The 22,574-nt window shown below is 56.0% G+C and overlaps 2 protein-coding genes across 7 annotated transcripts; one reads left to right on the top strand and one right to left on the bottom strand.

Annotated features, from left to right (window-relative positions):
• Positions 1-233: 233 nt before the first annotated feature.
• On the top strand, positions 234-14,465 carry SH2D3A (SH2 domain containing 3A). 5 transcript variants are annotated; one of them, XM_082734118.1, is made up of 10 exons: positions 234-530; positions 4,224-4,360; positions 5,854-6,203; positions 6,560-6,636; positions 8,541-9,025; positions 9,158-9,273; positions 9,436-9,610; positions 9,699-9,810; positions 10,139-10,324; positions 13,306-14,465. In XM_082734118.1, the coding sequence occupies exons 2-10, from the start codon at positions 4,292-4,294 to the stop codon at positions 13,314-13,316; spliced, it is 1,581 nt and encodes a 526-aa protein (XP_082590244.1). In that variant the 5' UTR covers positions 234-530; positions 4,224-4,291; the 3' UTR covers positions 13,317-14,465. The 5 variants fall into 5 exon arrangements, with proteins under 5 accessions (XP_082590244.1, XP_082590242.1, XP_082590243.1 ...); XM_082734116.1 differs by lacking the exon at positions 13,306-14,465 and adding an exon at positions 11,205-11,905; XM_082734117.1 differs by lacking the exon at positions 234-530 and adding an exon at positions 1,443-1,548 and having other exon boundaries at positions 13,306-14,189.
• TRIP10 (thyroid hormone receptor interactor 10) lies at positions 12,080-20,956 on the bottom strand. Of its 2 annotated transcripts, XM_082734165.1 has the most exons (15): positions 20,840-20,956; positions 19,545-19,660; positions 19,404-19,460; positions 18,483-18,630; positions 18,343-18,405; positions 18,031-18,135; positions 17,816-17,944; positions 16,873-17,019; positions 16,568-16,762; positions 15,387-15,554; positions 15,017-15,126; positions 13,180-13,312; positions 12,808-12,953; positions 12,608-12,729; positions 12,080-12,493 (listed from the first exon to the last, which is right to left on the bottom strand). In XM_082734165.1, the coding sequence occupies exons 1-15, from the start codon at positions 20,861-20,863 to the stop codon at positions 12,345-12,347; spliced, it is 1,812 nt and encodes a 603-aa protein (XP_082590291.1). In that variant the 5' UTR covers positions 20,864-20,956; the 3' UTR covers positions 12,080-12,344. The 2 variants fall into 2 exon arrangements, with proteins under 2 accessions (XP_082590291.1, XP_082590290.1); XM_082734164.1 differs by lacking the exon at positions 15,387-15,554 and having other exon boundaries at positions 20,840-20,933.
• Between the last annotated feature and the right edge of the window lie 1,618 nt (positions 20,957-22,574).

Genomic DNA, 22,574 nt, shown 5'->3' on the forward strand with positions numbered 1-22,574 from the left:
CATTAATCCAGTCGTTTGGCAAACATTTACAGCCTTCGTAGACCTCATCACTACCTGAAATCATTTTGTCTACAAGGTCCCTCGCCCCACCTCCACCCCACTAGGCTGCATAGACTCCCCTCCCCCATCTGCCTCACCAGGCACCCCTCTTGAATTTTCTTAATTCTTTCATCACTAGGGGGCGCTAGTCTCTTTCAGTGGAGATTACCCCCCCCCACCACCACCGCCCAACCCTCCAACCGAACCAATACTAGGTGGGAGGAGGTCAAGGAAAAGACACTCCCCCCAGCATTTCCTGAGCCTCGAGACTCTTCCACATTCGCGCGGGGGAAAGCCGAGCCTGGAAATCACCAGCTCTGCGATCCCACAGGCACCGAAACTTTTCATCTCCAACCATCCCGGGCGCTCATTTCCTCATCTGTAAAATGGGTGACGGTAACCTTCACCATTTGGAAGCACGGTAGGGGTCAGAGATCGTGGGCCTGCACAGAGGCAGGAGAGGACGGCAGGATGACGCCCCAGGGCTGCAGGTACGAATCCCGTCTGCGCCACTCCCAAGCCGGTCAACTTGGGCAAATGGCTTCGCTGCCCCCTGCCTCCGTTTCTCCATCTGGAAAATGGACGTGATGGAAATAGCACCTACTTCACTGAGAGGTCGATGTAAAAATCAAATGCGTTGAAGCAGGTCAAGGAAGCGGAACGGTCCTGGCACGCAGAGCCCTCGATAAACGCGGCTAGACCGTCCTCCCTTTGTTCCAGATGCACTCCCCCAACCTTTCCCTGCTTGCTCCAAGCATCGTGATGGAAGCCCCCCTCCCACCTCCTTCCTCCCACCAAGGAAACCACCTGAATGCCTCCCACGCCGTAATCCCCCAGAGTTAGCTCATCTCCCTCCCGCTGTTACACGGGGAAGCCTGTCGTGTTTTCCCGCATCCGTCTCCACAAAACCCGACACGCACTGGAGTTCCCTGCCCGGAAACCCAAGGGGACGGTCTGGAGGAAGCGCACCTCTACGTCACAGCAGCCGCCAACCCCGCGCTGCAGGAGAGCCCGTAAGGGGCCGTTCTGTCCCCTCGAGGAACCCTGGGGGTGAGGAGAGAAACACTCCTCCCCATGTCCCAAGGGGTCGGGGTACTTAGGACCAGCCTGCGAGGAACCGAGGAGCCGAGCGCTCAGGCGCGGGACTAGGAGGGGCGAGGAGCGTGTGGGCGTTGCCAACCGTTGGGGGCGAGGCGACATTCTAGGCCGCAGGGGCAGACGGATTTTCCCAAGGGGGCGTGGTCTGTGGGCGTGGTTTTCAGAGGGGCGTGGTTAGTGCCGAGAAGCGTTCTAAGAGGGTGGAGCGGAGACAGGAGGGCGGGTGTCCTGAGAGGCCACCTTCGGAGGCGGAGTCCTCCGGGGCGGGGCCAGGTGAACTGACTCGGGAACCCGCGGGTGCGGCCGGAGGAGGTGGGGCCGGCTGGGGCGGGGAGGGAGGTCCCGGAGCCGTAGAGCCTCAGGCTTCGGCCTGGCCCCAGCCTGTCACCAGCTCCGCGGGTCCCGGCCCAGGTGAGTGAGGGGCCCCAGTCATATCCAGGATCGGGGGTTACCGTGGGAGGGGAGTCCTCTCTTTTCCAGGTGGGGCCACTGGCTCGCAGAGAGAATCTGAGTGTAGGTCCAAGAGCATCAGCGGACGTAGAAGGGTCGCCGAGTGCTGTGCGTCACGCGTGTCCGTGTACCTGGGCGTACCTGGGAGTGCATCTCAAAGCGTGTTTCCTGTGCAACACGAAAATCTCCCTGTTCCCACTTTGCCTGAACAATCTTTTTAAACCACAAACCAGATCGCACCCCTCCCTCATTTAAAACCCTTCCGTAACCCCCATGGCATCCCGCTAACATGAGAATTTGGGGTGCACCAGAATGGTTTCTTCCCTGCCGACTTCGCCGCTGTCCACTCAGCTCCTTGCTCGGTGCATTCCTTGATGCTGTCTCACCCCCGGGCCTTTGCGCTTGCTGTGCACCCGCCCATCCCCCACCCCACCCCCTATCCCCTGTCGGGAACTGCTCTTTCTCTGAACCTTTGCGCGACTGTCTCCTTCCCTTTACTGGTGACATTGGTGGGAGAGACCTTCCTGACTGTACGTTATTTACAGTAGCTGCCTCCTCCAATCTTCTTTACCACACGTTCCCATTTTATCGTCTTCATTGATTTCTCGTAGACATTATCTTCTTCATTCGTTGTGTGCTATTTATCGTTTGTCTTGCCCACCGGACAGCACAGGGCAGAGCCTTGATCTCATTCATCACTGGGTCTCCAGGGTCAAGAACAGGTCCTGGAACATAGTAAATGCTCAACCAATCAGTGTTTGCTCAATGTCATGTTTGAGTACCTGTGTCCGACTGTGTCCACGTGTCCATGTGTATAGTTGACCCCCTTCACATGTGTGTACATAGGTGTGGTCTACAGGGCATGAATAACCCCCTTCTTTTCTCCATGTCTGCCCCTACCCCATTTTCTTCCTGATTCTGTTCCCTTCCTCTCTCCCCTGCCCAAATATCCAGAAATTATTCCAAAGGATGAATGGCAGGAGGAGGGTTTATTTGGCCTGTGTCTAACCTGCGCCCACTCTGCGCTCCCCCCTCATCCAAACTCCCCTCCTCCAAACCAACCAGAGCCTTGTGAGTGGCCCACGTGCATGCCCACTAAAGAGGGCACAAGACAGAGGAAGCTGGGGTCTGGGGACTCAAGACAGAGGCTGGCCTGGCCCAGCTGACAAACAGGAAGTACACAGGCATCCAGGAGACACACCTGGTGTTCAGGCATGCAGCACCTGGGGCGGGCCTGGGAACTTGTTGCCCATTTCTGGCCCTCAAGGCCCTGCTGACTCAGGATGAGAGAATCCTGGTGCTGTTTCCCTGCACACCCAACCAGGCCCAGAACCCCTTAGGGGTGGAGGAAATGAGAAACGGACCTGCTGCTTCCCTCCCATCCAGGGCAGGTTTTCTCCACCAGACACTGGAGACACACAGGGCCTGAGGCCCGGCCAATATCAAGGGAGTCCCAAAATGTCAGAGACCTGACTTTTGACCATAATAATAACAAACCCATGGCTCCAAAATTTAAGAATCTGCAAATGCCAAATTGCTGTTTGCTGGCATTTCTACAAAATATGACTTTTTCATGTCTTTAGAATGTATTGCATCGGAGGGGCACCTAGCTGGCTCAGTCGGTGAAGCATGTGATTCTTGATCTCAGGGTTGTGAGTTTGAGCCCCATGCTGGGCACAGAGCTTACTTTAAAATATAATAGTAAATAATAACATTTTTTAAAGAAATGGTGTTACATTGGAAAGCCACGTATGGGTTAGATTTTCTTACAACTTAGGAATTCTTGAGTGTGTACACATACTGATTAGAAGGTAGTGATTACTCAAATACATTCACTCTGGCCTGGAATGTTCTTTCGCCCAGCTGGCTCACTCCCTCAAAATCCTCCAAGTTGTCACTGACTGAGACCTTCCCCAGCCCCCCTATGGAAAATCTTATCTCCACCACTGAATCTTCATATTCTGTCCCTGGCTTTATTTTCCCACTTACGTCTTTCTGATCTATCTACCCCTTCATCTCCTTATTTATTTTCTTAATTACTGTCTTCCCCACTGGAACAGCAGGTCTCCAAGGGCAGGGATACCCCTGTTTTGTTCACTGCTGGGCCTCTGGTGCCCAGCAGCACCTGGCACATGGTGGGGGCCCCATAAATATTAGTTTGAGTGAATTAGGTAATGAGTTTTCTCTGAAATATAGCATCATATCATCGGCATGAAAATTGCATTACATTTGAAGGGAGTGCCTAGGTCTTCTCCCTTTGCAAGAATCCTAGTGAATGCACAAGTGCTTCCATGAGATCACAGCCAATTCTAAATTGAAGTTAATCATAGCCTAATTTATATGATGTATATATATGAATCTAGCATGTATATATATAAACAAAATCTAATGTATATATATTTCTATGAGTAACTTGTTTAGCTTAGAATATGTTTATATGTTATATATTTAGAATATGTTTATGTTTTATGTTTAGAATATGTTTGTATGTTAGAATACAGAGAGAGAGAGAGAGAATTGCATTTTACGGTTGATAGGATGCGGGCTACTGTCTCCAAAACTAAGGGGAATATGGAAAGGCTGACCCAGCCACCCAGGAAGCTTAGGAAGCAGGAATAATTCTTCCCATTTTACAGATGTGGAAGACTGAGGACTGTTGAAAGTACAGAGTTCAGCCCCTGCACCCTCTGCCCCCAAGAGCTCCATGCAGGTGCTACAGGATGGAGAGGACCTTGCCAGCCAGCCCTGGTACCACGGCCCCCTGTCCCGTCAGGTATCTCCGCTTCCTGCAGGGCCTCAGCACCTCTGATAGGGAACCTCTCCCGCCCTTGAACGACTGGGGACTTGTGGGGACTGCTAGGGTCCTGGGGGAGGGACCAAGGTCCAAGGTCTATTGGAAGGAGTGGCTAAGGGTCTGGGGACTGTCTTGAAGCTTGCTTGGTACCGTGGCATGCGCTCCGACTGGACTCTTGGCTTTGCTTATCTCTCCATCTGGGTCCCAGGCACCGGCGGCCATCAGGGTCCCGTCTCCCTCTTTTATCACCTTCGGTGACTACTCTTAGACATTATCTATCTTCTTCATTCATGTTCATTCATTGTGCTTCATTGTCACGTGTCTTACCCGCCCCCCACCCCGCACAGGGCAGAGCCTTGGTGTCATTCATCACTGTGTCTCCAGGGTCTAGACAGGCCCTGGCACACAGTCAGTGCTCAGTCAGTGTTGTGCACTCTTGACATCTCGCGCTCAACCCAAATCTTACTCATTTGTCACCTTCAGGAGTCCTGGGACCCTGGCCATCCAATCAAATTGTGAGAGTCCGTTATTGCTTAGTGGTTAAAAATCCCAGCCCTACAACTTACATTTTGTATGCCCTTGGGCAAGGTATTTGACCTACCTGGGCCTTGGTCTCCCCATCTGTAAAATGGGTGTGATGGTATCTACTGCTTAACCTTGGCGAAGGATTAAATGAGTTCATATGTTTTACACCCACAGCAGGGCCTGGCATGTAGGAAAGGCTACATGTGTGCACCATATGGATTTTTCAGTCATCAGTTCCCATCACCAGCTCCGCTTTGCCTCCCTCTGGTGCTGTGGCCCCTGCCCATTTCCACACCGGCCCCTACAGCTGGCATAAGACTGCCTGAACATTTTTATAACAGGATTTCCAGGCTGCAATCAGTTTGGAAGGATCCAGCAAATGGCACTTTTTGAAGCCACATTTGTGCACCAAGCCTTGTGCATTTACTCAGGTTGGATGTTGCATTAGTCAGTATTAGCTAGCAGCGGCAACAAACATCCCTGAGATGTCCCTGGCTAAACACAGCCAATATTCTGGGGCTGTTCATGTTACGGTACAAGCTAGTTGAGGAGTGGGGAATGTGGAGCTCCAGAAGTCAATCAAGACCCAAGCTCTTTCTAGCCTGTGGCTCTACCTTCCACAAGGCCTTGGGGGACATCCCCTGACAGGAGGGGACAGAACCTATAGGCCTGTGCAGGAGGGCTGTGTGAACCAGGTCTGCACATTCCCAGCAGTGGTTCGGCCTCATCCTAGTGGCCAGATCGTGTCAGATGACGACTAACTGCAAGGGAGCCTGGGAAATGTATTCCAGAGGTGTGCCCATGAGAAAACTGGGAAATGGTTTGCTGCGAAACCACCTGGTCTCTGGGGTGGCTTTTCTTGGGTGTGGGGGTGGGGGTGAGGAATCACAAGAACTGCAGATCTGGGCTGATGGCTAAGCCCCCTGCCTCCTGTCCTCCACCCCCAGAAGGCTGAGGCCCTCCTGCAGCAAGACGGGGACTTCTTGGTTCGAGCCTCCGGGTCCCGGGCGGGCCGCCCCGTCATCTCCTGCCGCTGGCAGGGCTCAGCCCTGCACTTCGAGGTGCTCCACGTGGCCCTGCGTCCCCGGCCAGGCCGACCCTCAGCCCTCTTCCAGCTGGAGGATGAACGGTTCCCAAGCCTGCCCTCCCTGGTTCGCAGCTATGTGATCGGGCAGCGTCCACTGTCCCGGGCCACAGGGGCTGTGGCCTCCAGACCTGTGATACGGCAAGGACCCATTCGACGCAGTTTTAGTGAGGACACCCTCCTAGAGAGTCCAGCTCGGTCAGAGCTGCCTAGGTAATCACAGGCTCTCTACCTCACCAATGACACCTGATACCCACCTGTGCACTAACTGATACTGACATTTGGGTCTGGATTGATGGGGGGGGGGGCGAGGGGAGCTGTGCTGTGCATTGTAGGACATTGAGCAGCACCCCCTGGTCTCTACTAGATGCCTATAGAATCCTCTCCACCCCACCCCCAGTTGCCACAACCGAAAGATGTCTCCTGACATTGTCAGGTGTCCCCTGGGATAGAGCACCCTGATTGGGGTCCGCTGGTGCTGAGTGACTAGATAGAGGGTTTTCTGGGCATCGGTGGAGGCTGCCCTGCTCAGGGTGGGACTACACATCTCCCTCTTCTCTGTCCCCCAGGGCTAGGAAGTGGAGTGACAGTCAGCCCGCAGGTTTGGAGCACATGGGGCGGTCAAGAGAAGACCACTCTGAACCAGGTAAGGGTCTACCAGGACAGCACAGGGCCCCAAGATTGCTTTGCCACTCACTGCCTGACTGATACGGCACAGATGACTTAAGCTCTTGGAAACTGGAGACAATAAGACTTTCAAAATTGTGGGGCACCTGGGTGGCTCAGTCACGAAGCGTCTGCCTTCGGCTCAGGTCATGATCCCAGGATCCCAGGATTAAGCCCTGCGTTGGGCTACCTGCTCTGCAGGAAGCCTGCTTCTCCCTTTCCCATTCTTCTTGCTTGTGTTCCCTCTCTTGCTGTGTCTCTGTCAAATACATGAATAAAATCATTTTTTAAAAAAGACTTTCGGGGCACCCGTGTGGCTCAGTGGGTTAAGCCTCTGCTTTTGGCTCAGGTCATGATATCGGGGTCCTGGGATGGAGTCCCGCATTGGACTCTCTGCTCAGCAGAGAGCCCGCTTCCCTCTCTCTCTCTGCCTACTTGTGATCTATTTCTGTCAGATAAATAAAATAAAATAAAATAAAATAAAATAAAATAAAATAAAATAAAAAAGACTTTCAAAATTGTCATGTGATTAAGAAATTCACAGACACTTTTGTAGGGGCTTAAAATGGGTGACTTTAAAAAAAAAAAGATTTTATTTATTTATTTGAGAGAGAGAACACAAGATGGGGGAGAGTAGGAGAGGGAGAAGCAGGCTTCCCGCTGAGCAGGGAGCCCAACTTGGGGCTCAATCCCAGGACCCTAGGATCATGACCTGAGCCAAAGGCAGATGCTTAATGACTGAGCCACCCAGGCACCCCACTCCAACCAGTCTTGTTCCTGCCTCAGGGTCTTTGCACTCACCATTCTGGTCATGGGAAAACCCATTCCCCTAATCGTTTCCTGACTGACTCTTTCTCATTTAACTTGAGTTCCTCAAAGTAGCTGACCCATCCTACTTAAAAGAGGTTTTTCCTTATGCCCTGTCTGCCCCATCTGCCCTGCCTCCCCACTCCCCATTCACCCTGAAGCCTCACTGCCTGCTGCTCTACTAAGTGCTGACATGTATCACTCAATAGAAAGACAAAGACCTCTGCCCGGTGGTTCCAACATCCTACTGGAGGAAGATGGACATTGACAACAAAAATGAGTCTGCTTTGGGGTAAAAGTTAAAAGTAAAACAGAGTCAGGGAGATTAGGAATAGGTGGATGGGAGTATTATAATTTTAAGTAGTAGTCAGGACAGGCCACATGAAGAAAGATTTGAAAGAGGTGAAGGAGGAAATGATGTGACTATCTGGGGGTGGTGAGAGTGACCCCGGCAGAAGGAACAGGCAGTGCAAAGGTCCTGGGGCCAAAACAAGAATGTGAACTGTTCATTCAACCAAAAGGATGTGAGTGGAGCTGAACTATCTGAGACTCAGATCTGGGGCTTTTTTTTTTTTTTTTTTTTTAACTACTCTGAGGACTTTGGCCTTCACTCAGAATGAGCTAGAACCATGGGAAGGTTTTAAGTCCCTATAAGTGGGCCTATTTATATGGCTGGTAAATACAGCATCTCCCAATAGTCTGGATGCAGCTTTAAGTTCTGATAACCTCAGAAGCAACCATGCCACAGACTTCATTTGAAAGTTTGATAAGTGTAGTTTCTTCGATGCTTTTGGAGTTTTGTGAATTTTGAATAATTTTTTTTTCTATTTTAGTTTTGTACGTCAGAGGGGCAACAAACAAAGAATTCACATTTAAACTGTAGTATTCAGAATTCATACCTAAGTGTTAAAGAAAGTTCATTTTCAGACCACTGATAAGTGTGTAGCATTTATATAGATGAAGTTGTAAGTCCAAGAGACACAGTTATTGACTTGGGGGGGTAACCCTTCAAGCCGCCCACCCCATCCAGCTATCTTTTCTGTGTACCCCCTTCATTCCGTCTTGTTTGACCCCTAGGAGCCTCCGCTGTGCCCATGTGCGCCCTCCCTCGGATGGGTAGTGACCCCGGGCTGCTGAAGACCTCGCCTCCTCTGGGGTCCGTTGTTGACAGCCTCAGAGCCTCCGATGGGCAGCTTCATGCCAAGGCACCAACCAAGCCACCTCGAACACCCTCACTGGTGCTGTGGGAGGCATCTGAATGCCCCCCAACATACTGTGAGCTGGTGCCCCAAGTGCCCAGTGCCCAAGGAACCCCCCTGGGCCACACAGGCCCAGAGACAGAGGCCCCATGGTGGGAAGCCAGTGAGGAGGAGGAGGAAGAGAACAGAAGTTTTGTAAGACCCGAGGCCGAGATCTCTTTCTGGCCCCCTAACAACCCCTTCTGCCTGCTGGGCCCCCAGAATCGGCCCCTGGAACCGAGAGTCCTGAGTACTCTCCGTGACCTATTCCTGGAGCACCATCCTGGGAGCACGGCCCTGCACCTATTATTGGTGGATTGCCAGGTGTGTCGACTACTGGGCCACTCCTCCCCAGATGGGGGCTGAGGCCAGGCCAAGGCCCAAAAGCACCTCACACCCATATACTCATTCTCGTCTGCTGACCTCCCCGCTAACCTCCCCCCCAACCCCGCCCAGGCTACAGGCCTCCTAGGAGTGACCAAGGCTCAGCGGTGTGCCATGGGGGTCGCCTCTGGCCTGGAGCTGCTCACACTTCCCCATGGGCATCGCTTGAGGTTGGAACTTCTGGAAAGGTGAGCCAGCCGCCTGGAATCCCCAGGGCCTTCAAACCTCCCCCCATTCACGGACCCCCAGGGAGGAGGGGAGATAGGCAAAGCTTCCCCCGCCCCCACGCCCCTCACCTCCGAGTTACAAACCTTCCACTGCCCCCAGACCCTCGCTCTCCACCTCCACAGACACGAGGCGCTGGCGCTGGCCGGGGCGCTGGCGGTGCTGGGCTGCGCGGGGCCGCTGGAGGAGCGCGCGGCCACCCTGAGGGGCCTGGTGGAGCTGGCCCTGGCGCTGCGGCCAGGGGCGGCCGGGGACCTGCCTGGACTGGCCGCGGTCATGGGGGCCCTGCTCATGCCCCAGGTGCGTGGGGAGCAGCAATGAGGAGGGAGCCCGAGGGCAGGTGATGGGGAAGAGGGAAGAGACAGCGTGATCAGGGCTCCTCCCTCAGGTGTCCCGGCTGGAACGCACGTGGCGCCAGCTCAGAAGGAGCCACACGGAGGCGGCGCTGGCCTTCGAGCAGGAGCTGAAGCCGCTGATGCGGGCACTGGATGAGGGCGCGGGTGAGTGGCGGCCCTTGGCGCGGCACACCAGCTCTAAGCCGAATCCTAATCCCGCTCTAGGCCCCGCACGTCAAGTCAGTTCACCATCGGCTCCGCCCTCTTCGCTCTAGGCCCCGCCCTTCGCGTCCGGCTCTGTCCAGGGGCGCGAACCCTAGGCCCCGCCCCCGCCCCAGTCCTCGCCCTGACCCGGGCCTGCTGCTCCATGCTAGGCTGGAACCAGTGTTTCTGGGCTTCTGCTGCTACGGTCCGCCTCGACCCAGTCTCCCACCCTCTTCACCCTGGCCGCGTCTTCGGCCCCAAGCCTAGCTCAGAGCCCTTCCCCGCACAGGCCCCTGCGAGCCGGGCGAGGTGGCGCTGCCGCACGTGGCACCGGCCGTGCGCCTGCTGGAGGGCGAGGAACTCCCGGGGCCGCTAGACGAGAGCTGCGAGCGGCTGCTGCGCACCCTGCACCGGGCGCGTCAGGTGGCCCGGGATGCGCCCAAGTTCCGTGAGGCAGCGGCCCGGCGCCTACGAGGTGAGTGCTCCTCTCTGCTCCCGGCTGCCAGAAGGCCCCACTTCCCGAGCACCCCGCAGGCTCTAACCGAGCACCCCAAACCCCACCAGGCCAGGCACCAGAGCCTCCCGCCACGCCTCCCGGAGCCCCACCCAAGCCGGGACGGCCCGGCCCCCGGGGAGCGCTCACCCCGAGTCCGAGTCGCAGCCAACAGTGTTGACAGGAACAGTGCTCTCCACCCCAAAAGGGTTGGCCCCCCGCCCCAGAGCCACGTCCACAGAGTCCCACTCCCCGCCCCCACCCCGTTCCCGCTCCCACCTGAAACGACCCTGCCCCCAGAGGATCTCGATCCCTCCAACAATGCCTAGCTCTTTCCAAAATGAGTCAGTCCTTCAACCTGGTAGAACAGCGCCCTCCCCCCACCCCCCGCCATTGCATTCAGAGCCAAACCCTTCCTCCCGTCCTGGGCAGCCCAGCCTCCCGAATCCCCAACCTGGCTTATTCCGCTTTCGCTGGCGACCTAAGCACGCCTCTCACTCCAACGTGGCTCTGTCTCCCCCCCAAAATGTGTCGCACTGGGCAGCCCAGACTCCAAATGTTGCCTCCCAAGGCACAGCCCCTAAGGGCCCCCCACCCACCCACCCGGCCTCGCGCGCTGGAACGGACTGCCCACATGCACCCTGGCAGAGCCTGCTTCCACCGAGCCCCTTGGCCACCCCACCCCCAGTCCTGCGGACACCCCAAGCGCCCCCTCCCCGTCAACCCCGCCCCGTTGTGTAGAGCTTCGGGGCAGAGTCCCTCCAGTCCCAGCTGGGACAAAGTTCTAAGGCCAGAAAGCAGGTGTAGGGTGGGGCGAGCCGGAGCCTGGCCCCACCTCCAGCCCGCCTGGCCCCGCCCCCAGGATTCCGGCCGAACCCGCAGCTGAGGGAGGCCCTGACCACAGGCTTCGTGCAGAGGCTCCTCTGGGGAAGCCGAGGAGTCGGGGCGCCACAAGCCGCCCGTCTAGAGAAGTTCCAGCGCGTCCTCAGTGTCCTTTCACAGCGCCTGGAGCCGGATGTTTGAAAGCACAGACCCCCTTCTTCATACTGGGACACCCAAGCTATGGAAACCCCCTGCAGACACCAAGGAAGTTGCCCCAAGCTGTGCACATAGCCAAGTGCAGTGGGAACCCAGATTCTGCCTTATACAAGGGGGAAGGGGAGATATGCAAAAACCCACACCACTCCCCAAAAAGGCACATGGATCTTAGGGTGAGGGACAGCCTCCTCCCCCACACTAGAAAACCCAGGTGTCTGGAGGCCCTATCCCACCTCCCACCCCCAAGCACATATCTTACAAATGGGGAACATACACTCTTAATGGTAAGAACTTGCAGATCTCGTACTCAGAAGCCAGATGCAAATGCTTACGAGCTGTGTGACTTCTAGCAAATGGCTCAACCTCTCTGGCCTGCCTTCAACATAAAAGTGAGGCTGTGTACTTTCCAGGTGTTGTCACAAGGGATTAAAGCTCAGTGTTCAAATAGCATGGGTGGAGTATGCCTGGTACACAGTAGGTGCTCAACACTGCCTTTTCTCAGTAAAGCTGCGGTAAACACAGAAAGGATGTTTGGTGCTTTTCTCCCTACACTGAAGTCACAGACAACTCTGAGGAAGTTATGTCCAAGGTGTACCCAAGTTTACCTCCCCTTCCTCATTCCCTCTGTGGCCAGGAAGGAGGCTGGCATTTGCATATGCCAACCCAGGTTGTAAATTTACCAATAAGGCACAGACTCCGAAAGCTTTATAGAATTTTTTATATAAAACAAAATGGCCCTAGCCCAGCGGCAGGAAGAAAAGATCTGAAACACGAGTATGTACATCAATATGGAAGGCACAGCGGGTCCCTCTGGGACGAGGAGTGGGATGGGGGGAGGGGGCAGCAGGTTACACAGGTCTCAGCTGAAGCCACAGGGGGCAGAAATAAAGTGCGTGGGTCCTGGGGCCCCCCGTGGCCCAGAAGCAGCAGCCAACAGCCCCCTTCTTCCCGCCTGTGGCAGGGTTCAGTTGAGCGTGACGCGGAGGTAGGAGGTAGGCACATAGCCCTCACCTCCCTGTTTCCGCCTGACCCGGGTCCAGCCGTCGCCTTTGTCCTCCTCCATGAGACTGAGGTCTTCACCCTCGGCCATGGAGATGGTGCCCTCGCTGGACCCTGTCGTGGGAGAGGCAGCGGGCTCAGATCTGCTTCCGGTGAAGATAAACACAGCCCAGCCAAAAAGACGGCCCAGCCCCGACGCAGGCGATGGGACCCACACGCGGGCCTCACCTTCGAAGTGATAGATGGCCACACAGTGCCCTATGGGGGATGCCGACTCCTCCTCAAAATCCTCGTCAAACTCCGTGTAGATGGGGGCATCCTGGCCCTCCTCGGACAGGGGCTCCTCAGAGCTGGGTGGGGAGAGCGAAGCAGGTCAGGACAGGCCCCCCAGGTGGTGGGGACGGACCCAGTCCAGCCTCCGCGCTCACCTCTCCTTGGGATCCTGTGACCCACTGTTGTTGCTGCTGCTGCTGTCTGGGGGCACACTGGCTGGGGGGTCTGGAGGCCGGGTGTGGCGGCCCAGGCTGTCCCCCCGGTTGCTCAGGACCCGGCTCTCGGCTTCTGCTAGCCAAGCCTGAGAGGGAGTCACACGGTCAATTCCAGGGCAGGCTGCGGGGTCAGCCCATTCTGGGACTGGAGGCTTCCTGAGATCACCCATGCACACCCAGGGCTGTGATGAGAAGCAGCTGGAGCCCCACCCCCACCCAACACCTCCCTGTCGCCGTCCCCCCCTCCGCCCCCCCAGGAAGTGACTCAGCTAGGCCCGCTGGCCCCCATCCCTCCCCAGGGTCTTCCCTGACCTCATACTTCTGCACTTCTAATTTCAGCCGTTCGATGTTGTTCAGGGTTTCCGTGATCCGGGGCTCCAAGCTGGCAGGGTCCCCCATCTGGGGCGTCTTCTCATACACATCCTTCATTTTCTTCAGGGCTTCTCTAGGATGACACAGACAGATCAGAAAGGACAGTCCCGTATGACTTCACCAGCGGAAAAAAATAAGTGCTTGGCTTCCAGGAGCCAGGAGCAAGATAAGCCAGTGTTTACACTGCGAACACTAGCGCTTTACTGCCTGGGTTCGAATCCCAGCCTGGGCGTTTCCTCGCCTGTGAGTCTGGGTGAAGTTACTGACCTCTGTCTCGAGACACTAATCTGGAAAATGGGGATGATGAGGCATGGATCGCATGTGAGTGGCTGCAAAGTGAGAAGGGCGTCTCCGTTCATTCGAATACATGCTGTACCCACTGCATACCAGGCCCCGTGCCAGCCATCAGAAGTACAGCCCCCCACAAGACCATCAGGATTCTGCCCCGGCTCCCAATCTCAGGAGAACCGGGGAATGCCCGTGAACTTATGTAAAGGATCTGAAATAGTGTACGGCACACGTATCTACACATGTTCGGTGTTCTTAGCAATAGTTCCTGTTTCCTCCAAGACTAGATACACATGCAGAAGTAGTCACAAGCATAGACCTTGGAATGTCAAATGTGGGGTCCACTTCTTTCCTAATGCCACATCCAGGCCACAAAAGAGGAAACAAGCAGAGGTGGGACAGCTGGCATTGAAGGACAGACTCCACAGCATGCTCCCTTCACCCCTACATCCTAAAGACTCAGGAGGCGCCTGGGGGGCTCAGCCGGTTAAGCTTCTGTCCTCTGCACAAGTCATGATCCCGGGGTCCTGCAATCGAGCCTGCATCGGGCTCCCCGCTCAGCGGGGCGTCTGCTTCTCCCTTTCCCTCTGCCCCTCCATATCGTTTGTGACCTCTCTCTCTGATCAATAAAATCTTTAAAATAAACAAAAAATAAAAAGAAAGACTCAAGAACTGCAAGGTTCCGAATGGAACTTCACACCAACAAAAGCTTCATGCGATAAAAGTTTTGTCCAAGAGGTTCCACGTCAATGGCAAAACAGAACTGGGCCGCCCATCCAAAAGTAGCAAAATGTCATTCCTATGATTTAAGAGGACTGGGAGGAGGATCTTGTTGCTTGGAAGAAGTGAGTACAGATTTTTTTTTTAACCTGGCAGATTTTTTTATTGTGAATATTTTAAGTGTTTGAGTTATTAAACAGATAATCATGTTGTTGTTTTCTTTTAGCCAATTAGCGTAGTGAATGAGAGGAACAGGTGTTTTTATATTGAACCATCTTTTCATTACTGGAATAACACCCAATGGATCATGACTTGTCTTTTTTAAAAAACTACGTTTTTATTATGGGTAAAAGGCACTAATGCGAAAGTTCCCACTTGAACCGCATCTAAGTGGACGGTTCCGTGGCATTAAGTACATCTGCGCTGAGGTGCGACCATCCCCTTCACATGAAACGTTATTTTTAAAGTATATCTGTCTGGCTAGGATTCTGCATTTAAGATCCTAAGTGAAGGAAAATGGGTCCAGAATTTGAATTTCTTGAATTCTCACTGATACAGGAAGTCATTCCACCCGCCTCTGACTGAGTTGGCAGCTTTCACTCTTTTTCTGTTTGCTGCAGGAGGGGAAGTTAAGTGTTTCCTTTTAAGTATGGGAGGAATCACCTATAAAACCACCAGGGCCTGGGGCTTGCTGGGGAGAGCTTGGACTACCATTTCAGTATAATTCGGTTATTCTTTTATTTTGTTCCCTGCCTGTCCCCAACCTTACCTCTGGTCGACCTCCTTCTGGAGCTCACGATTCCGTTCTTCCAGCTGCTGCTGAAGCCGTTTTCTCTGTTGTTCTGGGGGCAAGTGGCTGAAATCCTCGGTCACCACTGTCTGCAAGGTGGGAAGAAGACCGAGTTTGGGATCAGGGATTCTCAGCTTCCAGGCTCTAAGACAGTGCAAAGACATACCAAGTCCACCTTCCTCCCCACCCAAAGTTCTTGGGGGGCAAGGCCATGCACAGAGCAAAGCAGGTCCGGGTCTGGCAACCGGAGGAGGGGGCCCAGCCCGCAGCAGGAAGCGAGCCCAGGGTCCCGCCACCCGGCACTGGGCGGGCTGGGGCCGCCCCCTCCTCCCCCGGAGGCTTCACTTACCCCACGGCTGCCTCGAAGGCTGCGGAAGGATGCTAGCCGCGGTTTGACTGACTTACTGATCTCACTCAGTATGGCCAAAGGGTCGAGGCCGGAGCGGGGGGATGGGGGTCCGTTAGGCAATGCCCAGGGCAGAGGGCCCCCCAGGGGGGAGAGGGGAGGGGGGCGTGGCTACCGGCGGGGGCAGGGGAGGGGGTGGGTCAGGAGGGGTGGGAGCATGTAGAGAAGGAGGACGGATGGACGGACGGACATCATAAAGAACAAAGAAAAACAAAATGGAGAAAAGAAAAGGAAAAAAAAACGGTAAGAAAACCACAACTCAAGATGCACAATCACACATAGAAAGTGCATGCAGAGAGCAACACAAAAATCCGGGAGGTGGTGGGGAGGGCATTAGACTGTGAGCCAGAAGGCCAGACCCCTCCCTACCGCCTACGTCACCCATCCCTCGAGTTCTGTCTGCAGCACCTAGCACGGGGGTTGGGGGTAAGGAGGGCGCAGGGAGGCTCAGGGTTCTATCCACCCAGCTTTCCGGGCTCACAGTCTAGAAGGAACAGGGAGATGCATTCAGGGAATCAAGATCTCAGACAGGGGTACGGCCACAGAGGTTGGAGGCAAGCTGAGAAAGGTAGAAGGCATGAAGTGTCAGCACGGTTACAGGTGGGTTGAAGCTCGGGGAGCCTTGTGACTACAGAGAGGTACCCATTTTACGTCAAGAGGGATCAGAAGTATGTAACGGGTCATGGGATGTAAACTTAGGGGGTGTCTAAGGTATAAATCAGGGGGGTCCAGGTATATGTTTGACGTTATAAGCCAAAAATCCTAAGAAAAAACAGCCTGAGGGTCAGGGGGCCAAGGACCCACTGGCAGGATCAAGAGAGACTCCAGGGTAGTCCTGAAGACAAGTATCTTAAGACCTCATCCAGCCCTGAATCCCAGAAGCAGGTCTGCTCCCAGCATCCCAAGAAGCAGCAGACAGACGCCACAGGCCCCCTCCCTGCACCCCCTCAGCCTTGGGGGACTCCCAGGCCAATAGCCGGGCCGCCTCCCTTCCCTCCAGCCTGGGCCTGCAGCCAAGAGGAAAATTCCTGCCCGGGACTCAGCGTCCTGGCGGCTGGGGCTGACTCAGTGGGGGCCCCCCTGTCCCCACTCACACTCCCCTTCCCGAGGGCCCCGGTCCCCACCTTGTTCCTCTTGCCGAAGGGCCAGCGCTTGGCACGGCTGCGACCCGAGCCTCGGAGCTCAGGCCGTCCATCGGAGGGGGTGCCCAGGCTGCTGTCTGAGGGCACGCGGTTCATGGGCTGGCTGAAGTCTTCGAATTCCACGTCACCAGGGCGGGCAAAGCCTGACTTGTGCAGCTCGATTAGGACCTGGGAATCCTGTGAGGAGGGGTGGGGAGGGTGGCCAGGAAACAGTCAGGGGCAGGACTAGGGCCCGGGTCCTGCTACCGCCCACCTGCCAGCCCACTCGCCCAGGACCCGACACGCACGTTCTTGGCATCCACGGCATCCGCAGCCACCTTCATGCCCTCCAGACACTTGGCGATGATGGGCACCACCTGCAGCTCGGCCTCCGACAGGAGCCCATACCCGGCCCCCAGGTGGGCGGCCCGCCGCTCGTCCATGTCCTGCAGCTTCTGCAGAGGCAGAGACAGCAGCACATGTGTGGGGCCAGGGGCCATGATTCAGTCTGCAGACGTGATGGGGCTCCACACTGGCCCCAGCCCCGAGCCCAGTTGGGTGGGGAAAACACAAAATCAGGGGCACCTGGGTGGCTCAGTGGGTTAAGCCTCTGCCTCTGGCTCAGGTCATGATCCCAGGGTCCTGGGATCGAGCCCCGCATCGGGCTCTCTCTCAGCAAGGAGCCTGCTTCCCCCCTCTCTCTCCACCTGCCTTTCTGCCTACTTGTGATCTCTCTGTCAAATAAATAAGTAATTCTTTAAAAAAAAAAAAAAAAACAAAAAACCAAAATCCAACAGGGACTTCCAGCCCCGGGTGGCCAGAGGAGAGACATGCAACAGGAGATCTGAGAGGAGAGTGTGAGGAGCTCTCCTTGCCTAGGGAGTCAGGAAAGGCTTCTCAAAGGAGGGGACAATGAAGCCAGGACTTTGAACAGACAGCAGATCCAACCCAGATACTACCTATCGCAAGATGGAGTGGAGTGTAGACGCTAAAGCAGAAGACAGCAAATTCGAGGCCTTTCAGAGGGGCTGTTAGAGCTGGGGCTTAGCAGAATGCATAGGAGTTCCCAAAAACATGAAAGCCACCTTTGGCGTAAAAAAAGCAGTCTGAGTGAAGACAGAGCACAATGTCATTTCTAGTTCCTTTTTGATTTAGAGATCGGGACTTGCCGCTAAGGTTTTGACAAATGTGTAAGAGTTGGTTAACTTTCTGGGTCTTTCAGGGAGTGGTCTGGGGGCTTAGAATACTCACATCAAATATCTGAGGCATCTGGGAAAAGTAGAAGTGGGACTGGTCTCGGTTGAAGCGCTGCAGCTGGGCTGCGTACTCATTTTTGCTTTCTTCTGCCATGTGACTTCGCAGGTGGGCTTGCTGCTTGGCCTGAGGAATAGGGAGGCAGGGGTCGCTGTCAGGTTCGGGCTCCCTCCCAGCCGGACCTCCAAGCCCATCCCAGAGCTCACAGGTACCTTCTCCACGTCAGCCTTGGTGGCATTGATATCCTGATCAAGTCGCTCAGCGGTCTGGGCTGCCTTTTCAGCCTCCCGGCAGTCCCGCTCAAACTTCCGCTTGCTCTGCCGGGGACACAGCCAGAAGGGAGAGAGTTGGTAAGAAAGCAAGGTTTCAGAGACTGGGGCAGGGATGGGGGAACATCATCAGCAAATGGGGGAGGGGGAGTGCAACAGGCAAGCTGTAAACCCATAGGAGACAAGAAGGGCTCGGGGCCAGACAACACAGGCAGATCCAGGAGCCAGTTACCCTCTCCGTGGCCACAAACTCACATTCTCCAGCTGTTTGAAGCCACTCTCCAGCTGCTGCTGAGCCCGGCGGCCCTCCTGAAAGTGCTGTGCAAACAGAAATGGTTAGGTTCCCCTGGGTTGAGGTAGCGGTCCTTGGAAGACCCAGAGAGGGAACCACTCACCATCTTTCTCTCCTGTTTCATCTCCTGTGAGTACTTGGCCAGCTCGAGACACACACGGACGCTGAGGTTCTCGGCCACCAGCTCCCGCTGGCCCGCAAAGTCATTCACCTCCTGGAGAATTTGCACGAAGGACTGCTGCTGGCTGAACCTGGGGCAAGATGAGTGGGGGCGGTGAGCCGGGGTTAGGCACCCACCCCCCATCCCTCAGGAGCCAGATGCTCCAGGAACCACCTCCATCATGGAAAAGGGTAAGCCCCAATACATTCCTCCTGGAAGCAACCATAAATTCTGGTCCATGTCCCTTATCCCAAGCCCTTAACTGGGATGCGTTTCGGAACTCAGAATTTTTCAAGTTTAGAAAAAGAATATAATGCTTATGCCATCTTTGATGCGTCCCCCCAGTGGGATCAGGGGCTGCATCCTGTAACCAAACACTATAAATATTTTTTGCAGTGAGAGGTATTACTAGTCACATGAAGTGGAATAAAAACCAAGGATGTGAGGACCATTAAGTGAGGTCAGAAGTTGCTGCCTAACGGAGTACCAAAACAATCTTCTGATTTCTAGAGCTTTTTGGATTATGTAACTACGCACTATCTCCGTTAATGACCACAGGAGCCCTAAAGGCCATCATCACCGTCCTCATCATCCTGTTTCAAAGGTGAGGAAAACAGGCATAAAATGCAGGTCAGTTACCTAGAGGCACTGGGTTAGTAACTGCTGGAACCTCACTCACTTAATACGTGACGCAAAAGCAAAACTCAAGTCAATTGCCCCAAGTCGTGGGGTTGGAAAATAGTGGACTTAAGGTTCCGGCACAGGTGATCCGGATCGGGTGAGAACTGAACAAGAGGGCCAGGAAGTGAGACCAAACCCCCGGGGCCCCCCAAATCTAGCTTGGCCATTCCTCTCCATCCTTACTTGGATTCTGGGTCATCTTTGGCGGGTCTCTTGGGCAGGTATTTCTTCACCAGGCTCCTAATGGAGAGAGGCAGAAAGCCTGAGCCCCCAGCGCTCCAAAAGCCTCCCCCAGCCCCAGGCGGGTCCACCCTAGGGTCTCACCTCAGCTGCTTTGCGTAAGCCTGCTCCACCTCGGTCCGCTCTTTCACGAACTTCACATATCTGTCCAACAGGTCCAGCCCCCACTGCGTGTGCCGCTCGAGCACCTCAAACTGATCCTGGAAGCGGGTGGAGGATTCGAGATCACCACGTTGGGACCCCACCGCCGGAGGACCAGGCGCCAGAGAAGCCTCAAGGCTCTGAGCTAGAAGGTGTGGCTTCCCGGGCCCGCCCCCGCGCGGCGCGGGAGGGGGAGGCAGGAAACCGGCGGGAACCCCCTCCCCTTCCCGGGAAGGGCCAGGGAACAGAGGCGGGGCCCCAGCCGGACTACAGGGTCCCCGTCTCCAGACCGCCAAGAGGGGTGTGGAATGGGGCTGAGCCACTCCCCCCAGCCCCGGCTCCCCTAATCCCCCCTCCCAAGATTCCGGAAAATCCGGCCGGCCCGGCGTGAGTCAGGACCAGAGGGGCAGGGTTTACCGCAGTTTGGGGGGCCCCAGAACGTCCAGGAGACAGGCACCATGTTACCCGGGTCGTCATGCTTCCCGGGGTCCCCCCAATATGTGATTTGGTTCCCCCCACTAACTCCACTACAATTTCAAAAGAAATTTCAGAGTTGTGGGAGAAGGAATCTAGTTACCCCGCTGCACCCAGAAACCCAGGGATGCCACCGCCCCCATAAAAAGGAGAGGTCAGAGGTCCCGACTAGGATAAGGGGAAATTCCTGGGGCTTCCAGAGCTGAGGTTAGAGGCTGCCTAGGGGCGGCCCCTCCCAGCGCCTGGGGCGGGATGGGGGGAGGGGGCCGCGAGGCTAAGCCTCGCGGCCCCCTCCCCCCTAGAGCGTCCCAAGCCCCAAGGTGTTGATCGGAGGCGCCGAAAGGGCGGTCAGAACTTATAGGTCCCACGTGGGGTTGAAAGTGGCCAGGGGGTCCCCTCCCCCGCCCAAGCCGGACAGGCGGGCGGCGGGCAGGGACCCAGGGGCCGTAAGATAAGCCGGCCGCCCAGCCAGGGTGCTCAAAATAGGTGACCTCGCCCGGGCGCCCCGGCCTGGTCCCAGGACTTCTGCCCTCCTCACTCTGAACCCCGTACTCAGTTTCTCTAGTCCGCTCATGCAAGGTCGCCCTTCATCCTGGACGTCCTGAAACGCCCTGGGAAACTCCGAGAAAAGGCGAAAAGCGGGGACTCCAGGGGTCTCTGAAGGGGAAAGCGCCGAGCCCCCACTAAGGTCTTGCAGAAGCAAAGGAGGAGGGGGTCTGGACTCCAGAAAGGGAGGAACTTGGAGCCGGGCCGATCGGACTCACCCACAGCTCGGTGCCCCAATCCATGCTGCTCCCGCCGAACCCGCCGCCGCCGCCGCCGCTGCGCCCTGTCCCCGCCGCGCCCGGTCCCCGCCGCCCGCCGCCGGGAGACTCAGCTTGGAGCGGCGCGCCCGGCCCCGCCCACTCCAAGCTCGGACCCGCCCCCGCAGGCCCTGCCACACCCCCATCTGCAAGGAGGCCCAGAACAGCGCCCTAAAGGCGGGACCCCCGAAGAGGCGGGACCCAACGGACGCCCCGCCCCCTCTTAAAGGCAAGTTGCCACCAGCCGCCACTGGACCCGTGCCTTAAAGGACCCCCACCCATTTTCCAAATCCCCCGGGCTCCTCTTCCCCCAACCCTACCCCGCCAGGGACTGTTCTTACTTTTCTCTTTTCCTTCAACCATCCCTTAAAGGGACAAGACATTAAAACCCCAACCTGAGAGGTCCTTCCCCCACCCCATCGCTGGAAGAACCTGAGGTCACCCCGCTCTTGCGGGCCGGCCCGGCTCCAGACATCTCTGCTGGGCCTACTAATGGTCTGGTTCCCTCCGGCCACAGGGCGGATGGGAGGACTTCGATCCTGCCCAGAACGCGCCTCTGCCAAGGCCTGGTCCATTAGCACCCCCGCCGCATCCTGCCTTCCCCCACCTCCCGAAATCTGCGCCGGGAAACTGAGGACAGACCGTCCTTGGGGCACCGGGCCCAGGTCTTTCCTGGGCCCTCATCCAGTTCGCGCTTCCACCTGCCCATTTTCCAGTCGCATCCATTTAGATCCAATCAGGTTTCACTGCACAGACCCTGGTTCCGACTCCACCTCTCCCTCCAGACACTCAGGCCCTGGGGCTCGGAAGTCTGTCACCTCGCTCATAAAAGTCTGTTCACACCTCATTAATCTCTTTAAGGCACTGAGATGAAAGGGGAGAGAGCCCTGCAGCGCCCACCTCATCCTTTCTGCCGAGGTAACAGACGCCCCCAGGCACAAGTGAGACTCTAAGCCTCCTGGCTCCCAGTACCCATACCAGTACACACACCAGGGAGCCCAGGAGGCTAGCCCCAGGAGCCCAGAGTGAGACACCTACACTGGGACAGATGGCTCTGTTGGGACCTGGCCCCACCTGCTGGTGGCTTCTGGGCTAGAAAACCTCAAGTTGCTGTGCTCCAGGATTTGGGGGACCAGGCGTGTCAGGGGCTCAGCATGGGTTCTGATCTCAGTGGCTTAGCCAGGTATTAGAGTTTCAAACTCAAACTGGAATTGGGATTCGTTCCAGGTCGACACCGCATTTGGGATGGGATCTCAGACTGGGGTCAGTTTAGCAGAGGGGTCAGCAACCCACTAGGGGGTCTGGGACTCAAACTAGGGTCCAGAGGTCAGGCCTAGTCTGGGATCACGGCGTAGTCCAGGTTGGGGGCTCAACCAGAGACTAAGGCCCAGGCTCGGTGTAGGTCGAAAGTCAGAAGGGAGTGGAGAAGCCTGGTTTTCAGGCCGATGTCGGGGCTCAGCGGCAGGTAAGGACTCAGCCTGGGGTTGGTGTTCAGCCAATCAACGAGTCCAGCGTGGGATCTATGGATGGGCTACTCCTTTGCCTCACTCTAGGATAGAGGCTCCGCCTAACACTGGAATTCAGCCCGAGGTCATAGGTCATCCTGGGGTCAAGATTTAGCCTGGGGCTAGGTTTCGGCCTTTCGTGGATCAGGAAGATTAGAACCGGACAGGCCTCGGCAGACGTGCGTGTTTAC

This window comes from Mustela nivalis, assembly GCF_964662115.1.
Source record: "Mustela nivalis genome assembly, chromosome: 1".
NCBI lineage: Eukaryota > Metazoa > Chordata > Mammalia > Carnivora > Mustelidae > Mustela > Mustela nivalis.